The following is a 10,731-nucleotide window of genomic DNA, read 5'->3' as shown; positions in this document are numbered from 1 at the left end:
TTTCTTTGCCTGGGTCTGGTGCTGCAGCCAGCAGCCCCTTCATGGCTTGGATGAGCMCTCTCTGCCATGGAGCAGGGTCTCTTTGCCCCAGGCCACCCCATCCCAGTCCAAGCTGTGCTGTGTCCTYGCCATTCCATCCCCTCCAGGGTCATCTCTTCTTCCCAGAGCACCAAAAGATATTGGAGCCCTCCCATGTGCCCAGGCCATGCCTCTGCTCTCCCTCGCTTTGGTGTCCTTGTATTTCTTGTGTTTCTTTCCAAGCTGGAGCCTCTACGTGGATTCAGGAATACCAGCAAGTTACAGCTCAAGCTGAGGTGAAATTAATTTTCTTTGGAAAAAAAAAAGATGTGTAGGAACAGAATATTGGAAAATAAAGATTTAGGCTGGTAATTGAGATAAAAGCTCATCTCCCAGTGCTTGTTCAGTAAATGCTGGGTTATTGCTAATTCCCCAGATGCTGGTCACTACCAGGAGTTAATCACCTGCRGTGAAGCTCAGGGTAGTTAACTGCCTGACAAATCCCTCCTTAGTCACAGCAGTGACTGATTTCATGGGGATTATCTCCATTAAGGCCTCCCATCTAATGATTTATAGCTGCAATAACAGCCTTCTCTTTTTTTTCCTCTCCCAGTGACAATGGTGCAAGGAGATGCCATGGCACACTGGGAAGGAAAGTGCTGGATGTTTCAGTGGCCACAAAAGCTTTGCTTTGCCAGCAGACCTGGCATCCCTCCTGGAAACTGTCCTAGGGCTGGGGACACTCGTTCCTTTGCACTGCAGGGATGGTGGGAGGCTGAGCTGCTGCTCCAGGGGTCTCTGCTCTGCTCCTCCTCCTTCTCCTCTGCTGTGCCACACAGGCCCTGGGAGGCTKCTAAGACCTTACTCAGCTGCCCAGATATCTGCTGTTTGCATCTCTTGCCTTTCATAATCTGGCACATTTTTTTCATAGCTGGTGTTGACTTTAATTTAAACTATTAGGCAAACTCCTGAATGCAGATGCAATCACGTTCCCCCCCCCAGCGCGTGCGCTCACCACGTTAATTATGATGTCCTCATTTCCGTCTCATTGGGGGATCTTATCACACTGGTGGGGCTGAGCTGAGCTTTGCTTCATAAAATCCCTTCAACCCATGAGCAGAGAGCTGGCAGTGCTGGGGGTATGCATGGTGTTTGTGCTCCTGAATCGATGGTACCCAGTGCCACAGATGTCCCTTCCTACCCACAGAGCCTGGAGCCAAGGAGAAACAGAAAAACCCCTCCAGTCATGGGGAGTCCAGAATCAGCTCCCTCCATCCCCATTCTGGTACCTGAAAGACCTACAGRGAGGTTGGAGAGGGTCTTATTGCAAGGTTAAGCAGTGACAGGATAAGGGGGAATGGCTTTAAGCTGAAGGRGGGTATWTTTGGATTGGATATTGGGAAACATTATTCTCTGTGAAGGTAGTGAGGCCCTGGCACAGGGTGCCCAGAGAAGCTGGMAGTGTCCAAKGCCAGGCTGGACAGGGYTTRGAGCACCCTGGSACAGTGGAAGGTGTCCCTGCCATKGCAGGGGGCTGGAACAGGATGGTCCTTTCCAACMCAMACCATTCTGGGATTCTGCCATCCCAGATTGCCCAGTGCAAGTCCTGGGCACTGGCAGAGCCCATGGGACCTTGGCTGCCTTGTGCCATGCTGGGAAGGTGCACCAGTGGCCAGGAGTTCAGGCATCCTGTCTGCCCCATTCAGAGAGCACTTTCCCTGCAGCCCAGGGGTGGGGTTTGGGCTGGGATCCCAAGGGACCCTGGGCCAGAGCTGCTGTGCAGAAAAGCACCAARTTTGAAAGAGTCATGGTGCAAACTCTCCAAATTCACCCTGGGGGTGGAGATGTGGCTGATATTGACTGTTGCTGCTGCTGGGAGGTGGGAATTTATCTCCTGCTCTGTCAGCAGTGAGGATGCTGCCAGCTCTGGCAGTGCCACAAGGCTGTGGGGACACAGCAGTCATGAGCTTCATCTCCTCTGCCAGATTTGGGAGAAAAGTGAATGTCTGGAGAGCAAATCCGACCACATGAGCTAGAGCCAAAGCATTTTGGTCCACACAACAGCGTCACCTTTCCCTTGCCAGGATGGAGAGCCCTGATGCCAGAAGCAATGTGCATGGTGGGGACAGCCCTGCTCACCCCGTGCCTCTCCTCCTGTGCACAGCTCTGCCTTACTTCCCCTGGGAAACTCAGCAGGGAAAAGACAGGAAACAGATGTTGTGTTAATTTGTGCTCGATTAATTTCGACAGCAACTTCCACCCCCTCAGAAGCGCCGCAGCAGCGTGAGCACAAGCGGGTGTGGGAGCGAGGAGCTGCTGGGCTCTGCAGCCCTGGCAGGGACTGGGCTGTGCCTGGGGATGGAAAAACCTCCCAGCACCCCTGAGACCCCTGGCCAGGCTGCAGGACAGTGTCCTGGGGTCACAGCACCTTTGACAGGCTTGTTCCTGGGCTTGGCCCCTTTCCATGTTGTCCACCTGAGCACTGGAATGCAGGGAATGACCCCAGGAAATGATATCCCAGGATAAACCTGGGCATTTCTGGGATTTGGGAGTGTTAGGAAAATTAATCCACAAGCACCAGAGGTTTATGTCTAAAAAGGAGACAGAGGAGTCCCACAACTTTATTCATGAATAAAGGGAGAGGTCATGGGCATTTCCCATGGGGTCTCTCAAATTCAGAGGACTCAACCTCTTTTATCCCAATTTCCCGGCTGCAATTCCCTCTCTCTTTCCCCATTGCTGAGGTACTTGAAAGTTACAGGCTCCCAAAACGCCTGATGAAACCCCCCTTCTATCATACATTGCCCCTTTCAATATCCATCTCTGTGTCTCTGCTCAGGTAGTCTATTAACATAGACTGGGGTAAGCCAATCAGTGGAATTCCTATGCAAATCCTTCCTATTGTTTCTTTCCATCTCCCAATATCAGCCTTATCTCACCCCAGAGTCAGAGTCTGTTTGTAAAGACACTCCCTCCTCATTCCTTTCAGGAGACCATTTTTTTTTAGTGCATCACAAACATTTTTCTTCCCTGGGAGTTGCTGGAATTTGCCCCCCTTTGCCAGCATGTTCCTCCTGAAATGAGCTTTCATTGCAGTTTGCRCCGGGAGCTGCTGCCTTTTCCAGGTTGCTTTAAGCTCCTTGGGACAAAGAAGCAGAGTTTTCTCCTGAACACAGGATGCTGGGGTAGTTTTGAAGATTTACATGACTAAAATGACTGCTCTGCTCACCCTCACATGATCAGAAGGCACCACAACACCTCCCCAGGAGCTGCAGGCTGGGGAGGTSACACGAGGAAGGACATTCCCATCTGACAGAGAAGAAGGGCTCTTACAGGGATCACTGATACCTCTTTCCAGTATCTCTCCTGCCCTCTCCAGCTGTGTCCTGTCCCTGCACTGCTGGTGATGTTGTTGGGTCCCTGTCCCATCCCTGCAGCTCCCACATCCCTGGGTGAAGCCTGCAGCTCACCCCCTTTGAGCTGAGCATCCCTCTCTCAGCGCTGCTGTTGGTTTTGTGTCTGTAATGAAACACAAGTCACCATTCGCATAAGAAARCACCATTCTTGCCCTGTCAGAGCAAGCCTAGAGGTTTATTTTAATGTACTTATAATGCTGCCTAAAAGATTTGTTTTCCTGCTCTGTGCAGCATGGCTGGGGATTTGTTTGGCTCCTCCAGCCCCCGCAGACAGTTGGGTACACATGGTACCGAGGTGGGGGCTGCTCCCTGCCGGCTTCCAGGCACAGCAGGGATCCTGGGAAGGAGCAGCAGGGAGAGAGGAAGGTGCTGATGGTTTGGGAGGCAGAGGAGCAAGAGGGCCAGTGACTTCCCCAGTTTGTGCAGCACTGCATCTCAGTCTGCCCCTTACAGCTGGACTCGGGCATGGGGGTGGCACTTCAGAGCTTGTCCCTGAGTTCAGGGAAAGGCATGCTCCCTGTACCCCCAGGGCTCCCTAAACCTAAACCTAAACCTAAACCTAAACCTAAACCTAAACCTAAACCTAAACCTAAACCTAAACCTAAACCTAACCCGAACCCTAAACCTAACCCTAAACTTAACCCTAACCCTAATCCAAACCCTAAGTCGAACCCTAAACCGAAACCTAACACACACCTAACCCTAACCCTAAACCTAACCATAAGCAGTAACCCTAATCCAACCCTAAACCTAACCGTAACCAAACCCCTAAACCTAACTCTAACCCTAAGCCTAACCCACATCCAAACCCTAACCCTAACCCTAACCCTAACCCTAACCCTAACCCTAACCCTAACCCCAACCCTAACCCTAACCCTAACTCTAACCCTAACTAACCCTAACCCTCTGGAATGACGTGTTTCCTCTCTGTCCCACAGTGGGATTCCATCAATGAAATGGATGAGTTTTTCAGCCCCATCCACACCTACCAGGTGTGTAACGTCATGACCCCCAACCAGAACAACTGGCTCCGCACCAACTGGGTGCAGCGGGATGGGGCGCGGCGGGTCTACGCCGAGATCAAATTCACCCTGAGGGACTGCAACAGCATGCCAGGGGTGCTAGGCACCTGCAAGGAGACCTTCAACCTCTATTACATGGAGTCTGACCGGGACCTGGGCACCAGCACCCGCGAGAGCCAGTTCCTGAAGATCGACACCATCGCGGCAGATGAGAGTTTCACCAACGTGGACCTGGGCGTGCGGCGCCTGAAGCTCAACACYGAGGTGCGGGGTGTGGGGCCGCTGAGCAAGAGGGGCTTCTACCTGGCCTTYCAGGACATAGGGGCCTGCATTGCCATCGTCTCGGTGCGGGTGTACTACAAGAAGTGCCCGGCTACGGTGAGGAACTTGGCGTCCTTCTCCGAGGCTGTGACCGGGGCGGACTCGTCCTCCTTGGTGGAAGTGCGGGGAGAGTGCGTGGGCCATTCGGAGGAGAGGGACACCCCCAAAATGTACTGCAGTGCCGAGGGAGAGTGGCTGGTGCCCATCGGGAAGTGCGTGTGCAGTGCTGGCTACGAGGAGCAGCGGGATTCCTGCATGGGTGAGTTCTTGCCTGCAGTGCCTGTGAGGGGCAGGATGGCTGCGAGGGGGTCTTGTCTCTTTGAGGAAAGGCTGGGGAGCAGAAGGCTGCTCAGGGAAACTGTCTGTGCCTTTGCTGGTTGGCTTCATGAATCCAAAATATGTGGCTGGCACCACTGGCAAACTCTCTGGGAGCTCCTGCAGGTCTGACAGGTCCTAAAGCACAAGGCATGGTTTTGGAATGGAGACTGGCCAGCACCAGGACAGGGGCTGCTCTGGCTCTCTCTTTCCCTGCCATGGATCACTGGCCCAGAGATCCCAGCTCAGTGCCCCCAGCAGCTCTGACTGGTGCTGAGATCTCTGGTGTGCTCCAGCAAGGTAGGCACTGCTTGGCCTCTCCATCCTGCAGCCTTTTCTGTGCTCTCAGGGGCACAAACACTGCTGGGTCACTGTCCTGCAGCCTTTTCTGTGCTCTCAGGGGCACAAACATGGCTGGGTCGCCATCCTGCAGCCTTTTCTGTGCTCTCAGGGGCACAAACACCGCTGGGTCACCGTCCTGCAGCCTTTTCTGTGCTCTCAGGGGCACAAACACTGCTGGGTCACCATCCTACAGCCTTGTCTGTGCTCTCAGGGGCACAAACATGGCTGGGTCGCCATCCTGCAGCCTTTTCTGTGCTCCCAGCAGAAGGTTCCAGCAGATCTGGTGCCTTTCTGGCCGTGTTCTCTCTCTGTGCAGGACGAAGCAGCAGCACCCTYGGGTTTTGGAGAGGCCAAGCAGTGCTGGCTGGGGTTTAAAAGGGAGGAAAGCAAAAAGGAAAACAGTGAGCTTTCATGGAGCAAGGTCATTGAGTCCATCCCTCTGCAAGGTCTGCAGCAGAGCCCCTCGTCCAGGAGCCTTCCCAGGGGCTCTCAGTGCTGCTGGGCAGCTTGGAGCTGCCGACTGAACAAACTGTGATAAGGAACTGGGGTGACCAGCAGCAGGCACGGCRTGTGTGTGTGTACAGAGCTCCCCAGGAGAGCCCTCCACACACATTTGTTTGCTCTCTGTTTCTTCATGGGACGTGGCGAGGGGGAGCAGCACAAATACGAGTGCGGGGCTTTTGTTTGAGTTTTGTGGAAACGTTGAGCGGAGCATTTGTCTTAGGGAGACTTGACTCAAGGTTAGGACGTCCGACACCGGGCTGGAATGAATCCAGGGGCTGCTGGGACCCACGCTGGCTCCTGCAGGTCCCCAGCTACACAGTGGGAAGATGGGCAGAATGAATGCTTTCATCCAAAACTCCTCCTGCCAATGACTGTCGATTTGAAATTTATCCTGGGATAGATCTCGTAATTCAGGAAAGGTCTTCCTTCAGGTTAAAGAGTGGGGGCAACGTGTATGTGGGGCACTGGCATGGATTCCTTGGCTGCCTGTGCCAGCCCCAGCACTGCAGAGAGCTGTGAGTTGTCTCAAATGGACCAAAGAGCTGCAATTCCCTCCAACAACCCTGTCCTGCACCCTCTGCCCCAGGACAGCCCCACCCCAAAGGCAGGAGSCTGAGCGAGGCCGTGGTGCTTCATTTCCTGTGATTCCTCAGCCAGGAGGAATTTGCTCTGTCTCTCCTGGCAGCAAAGCTGTGGGACWGCCCCTTCTCTGTCCAGTTTCTCATGGGATCACTCGTGCCACAGTGCAGGAGAGAGTGTGGTCCAGCACATGGCCCTGCAGATGGATTCAGAYKGAGCAATGCTCTCTGGTGAAACTCYCCAAGCCTTGTGGCATCAGAAACAGCACAGAAATRCCACWGGACTTTCTCTGACCTCAGCACTGYCTCACCCYSCTGCCTTGCCTGTTTTTCTGGCTCCCAGCACATGTGGAGTGAACAGGGGCAGCACCTCCTTTCCTGCATCTCCTTTGGTGGGGCAGCAGGATGTGTATTTACACATGAAGGCAAACAGATGCAAATCTCTGATCTCGTGCCTGATTGGGGCAGAGTACATTTTTCAGGCTGAAAAGTGCCTTTCGGGGATGATTTATAACCCCAGAGGATCTGTTGGAGTTGGAAATTAGCCATTTTAATTGTCAGATGGACAAAAGCAGGATTCCAGTGGCTGTCGCCCCAGCAATTTTTCATTCTCGGTCACAGGGATGAGATGATATAAATCACTCCTTGTGGCCCTAATAATCTTTCTATAAATATCAGGGAAATTCATTTTTTGGTTGGGGAAGGGAGGTGYGGAGGGGGGGAAATTAGAGAGAAGATACTTTGCCTCTATGGCAGTGTTTAAAATATGATTCTAAATTAATTTCCTTCTGCCTTTCACAGCCGGACGCCTTATTTGTCAAAGCTAAAGATATTTGAACAGTGGAGGTTTCTCCCCCTCCTCTTTAACATTCATTTTTCTAAGGGCTTGCCAGAGCAATGGAAGGCAGCTCAGGAAACCAGACCATAGCCAGAGCTTTTCCCAGCGCTTCAGAGGAGAAGGAAGGAGTGATGTGGGACCTGCTGAAAGATGTGTAGGAACATGGGRAACTTCTTTGCCTCTCATCCCTCTTGCAGAGCTGCAGGATCCCAGACTGGTTTGGGTTGAAAGGGACYCATTCTCACCCCATTCCACCCCCTGCCATGGGCAGGGACATTTTCACTTCACCAKGTTGCTCCAAGCCCTGCYCAACCTTGGACACTTCCAGGGATGGGGCTCTGCTGTCACCCATCCTRTTGGATCCTTCACTGCCCTCCTTTGGGGCAGGTGAGTGGTATTTGGGATCTCTGGCACTCATCCCAGCAGCATCCACATGTTTCACCTTGCTTTGATGTCCTGCTGTGGCCCATAAGGGGCAGTTTCTGTGGCATTGAGGGGTCAGATCTCAGCGCAGGGGCAGTGGGATCGGGACATTCTGGGGATGCCAGCTGGCTTGGCATCAGATGTGTCACAGCCCCCACATAGCAGACATTTGTCCCTTTATCTGGGCCTAATTCCTGTGCCAGATTCCTCACCAGAGAACCCCCTTCTCCAGCTGGGACTGGGCAATGTGCTGCCACACCTTATTGGGCAGAAATGGGGTTTGAACAGGAATTCCCACAGCTGCTGATGGCAACCTGGGCTCTGCCTGCTTCTAACATTCCCAGCATTTAGTCCCACGGCATCTTCTGCCACAGCCACCCCAAGGATGAAACCTCTCCTGGGACAGCACAGCCCATTTGTTTTTCCCTCTGTTTTCAAGGTTCTGAAGGACTTTTCTTCCCTCACCCCATCACCCACAGCCTCACACGTGCTGCTCTTTCCTCCTTGAAATGCATCAGTCCACACACCACACATTAACATCTCTTACACACAGCAAATAGCGACTGCTCTGCCTAAACAGCAGAATAAGCAAGAGCAGGAGGCAAAAGGATCTGTCCCAGCAATTTATCAGATAAGGAGACAATCAGCATAATTCACCTGATTGATATGCAGCTGCTGTGCAGGACAAACAGAGACCCATTTCAATAAGGTCAGTGCAATTAGAGGCATGGGAAAGGGGATCCTGGTTGTGCTTCTGTGSGCAGGGAAGGGCCCATAACCCACATCCCCAAAGGGTGAGGGCTGGGACATGGGTACCCAGTCCTGTGGGTGGGTGGATGGATGGAGAGGGGATTGCAGAGGCTCAGGCAGGTGAGGACAGAGGCTCTTCAACCACAACCCTCCCACCAGCCCCTTTTTGGGGAGGACTGCCAGGCTCCTGAGCCATCTTGGGATGTGGGGTGCTCCTTGGTGGATGGACCTTGGTCTTTGCACCGTGTATATCCATGCTCATTGCATCAGGGTCCCTCTTTTGAGTCAGGTCAGAATTATTTCTTGGGCTATTTCTCTCACCAGATATCAGTGAGAAAAACTTTGAGTTGAGCTAAAATCTGTTCAGCTGCTCTGTACAGTTTATACACACAGAGGGAGGGGGTTTGGAGCCGCAGCAGCAGTGCCATGGCTTTGGCTCATGGTGCTGCTCCCTGGGAGTGAACACCAACCCATCCAGCACCCAGCCATGGGGACCAGCACAGAATCTCCCAGGAAAAGTTTTCTTTAAAAAGCTGGTGGAAAAGAGGACAGGCCCTTTTTGCTGTTGTCAGAGCAGGTGRATGAGCCTTTGGCAGAGATKCCACTCCCARAGAGCTYCATTGTGGCAYATCCACRGCCTTCAGGAGCATTCAGACATTTCTGTCTGAAGTTCAGGAGCAGGAATCCTCTGTGTGCTCTGATTGCTCTGGCAGTTTTCCCTCTGCTGTTTTTGGTACCCTCAGCTTTGCTTCTCTCTTTGCATGGACAGCAGTGATGAGGGAGCAGGAGCTCAGCAATTCCCAATTCCTGYTCCAGCAGCCCTCTTGCACAGGATGGGTGTTTGTGGCCTGGGTTACACAGATCTGCTCTGTGTGGCTGAACGAGGATCTGGCTCTGGGTTAGACTTTACCCAGCTCTGCTTCAGCCAAAAATTACCCCTTTTCCTCTGGACAAGGGAAGAGAGGGAGGCTGCCACTGCTGGGACCCTTTCCCCTCCAGCTTCACCAAAGTTTAGGAGATTTGGGGATAGAGGAAGGACTGCTGGGCTCTCTCGTGCCTCCTGTGGGACACAGCTGGTGGAAATGGATCTGGAGAGTCTGGTTAGCAATCTGGAAGCCAGTTAATTTTTTCCAGTTGGTGGGATTCACGCTGATGAACCAATCAGCAGATTTAATGTACCTTAAACCTTCCTTGTGGGCAACTTTAATCGAGCAATTAAAGCACCACAGCATTGCTAATTAAGAGGAGAAAATACCCAGCTTGGTAATTATGTGCTTGTGGATAGAGTTTTGTATCCATTGGATCTTTATGAAGAAAGTCCCACAGCTGGTGGGGCAAGGGGGGAGCAGAGCAGCAGGAGAGGAGGAGAAACCCCATCCAGCTGCACCCCAGGGACTGTTTGGGGAGCACAGCCTGGCACAGGGGCATGGAGAGCTCTGGAAATGCCTGAAATGGGGAAAAATGTCCCAGGTGAAGGCACGGGATGGGGCTCGGAGCAGCAGCGCTGGTGGAAGGTGTCCCTGCCAGAGGTGGAATGAGATGGGCGTTCAGGCTCCTTCCACTCCRTGATTCTGTGAGAACACCCTGTCAMTGCAGCTCCAAGCAAACATCCTGGAAGATGTGCCACTTTTCTGGGTGTGGATTTGAAGAGGAATTTCTGTGCWAGTGCCAGCACACACAGGGGTGGCCCAAGGCACAGCCTCACCTGTTTGCAGCACTGGCTGGGTACCAGGYTGTCACACAGAGCAGGTGCCACCAATGCCTGGCTGTCCCCACAGAGGCTTCTGCCATGATTTTACCAAGATACCAAGAGCAGGAGCACAATAAGTTCCAAAGGGGTGCTGTGGGAGTTATGCAAAAGTCCTTTCCATGAGTCCAGATAAGGGAATCAAACAAAGTTGGTGACTCACAAGATTTTCATTGTGGCTTGCAAGGATGTCAGCTGCTCTGGAATACAGACAGTGCTGGCTGGTGAGACCATGTCAACTCCTGGCTATGGCAAAGCTCTGCAGAAAGAAAGAAAGAGAGAAAGAAAGAGAGAAAGAAAGAGAGAAAGAAAGAAAGGGAGAAAGAAAGGGAGAAAGGGAGAAAGAAAGGGAGAAAGAAAGAGAGAAAGAAAGAGAGAAAGAAAGAAAGAAAGAGAAAGAAAAAGAAAGGAAGAAAGAAAGAAAGAAAGAAAGAAAGAAAGAAAGAAAGAAAGAAAG

At 52.4% G+C, this 10,731-nt stretch overlaps 1 protein-coding gene across 1 annotated transcript in view; it reads left to right on the top strand.

Annotated features, from left to right (window-relative positions):
- The window catches only part of EPHA8 (EPH receptor A8), a 52,912-nt gene that overhangs the window by 18,714 nt on the left and 23,467 nt on the right, over positions 1-10,731 (top strand). The window contains 1 exon segment of the mRNA XM_057381244.1: positions 4,373-5,036. Within this exon segment, the coding sequence (XP_057237227.1) occupies positions 4,373-5,036 (664 nt within the window).

This window comes from Malurus melanocephalus, unplaced genomic scaffold (genome assembly GCF_030028575.1).
Source record: "Malurus melanocephalus ecotype Western Australia unplaced genomic scaffold, MMel_1.1 scaffold_500, whole genome shotgun sequence".
NCBI classification, from domain to species: domain Eukaryota; kingdom Metazoa; phylum Chordata; class Aves; order Passeriformes; family Maluridae; genus Malurus; species Malurus melanocephalus.
This window is presented reverse-complemented; position numbering and strand designations above follow the sequence as displayed.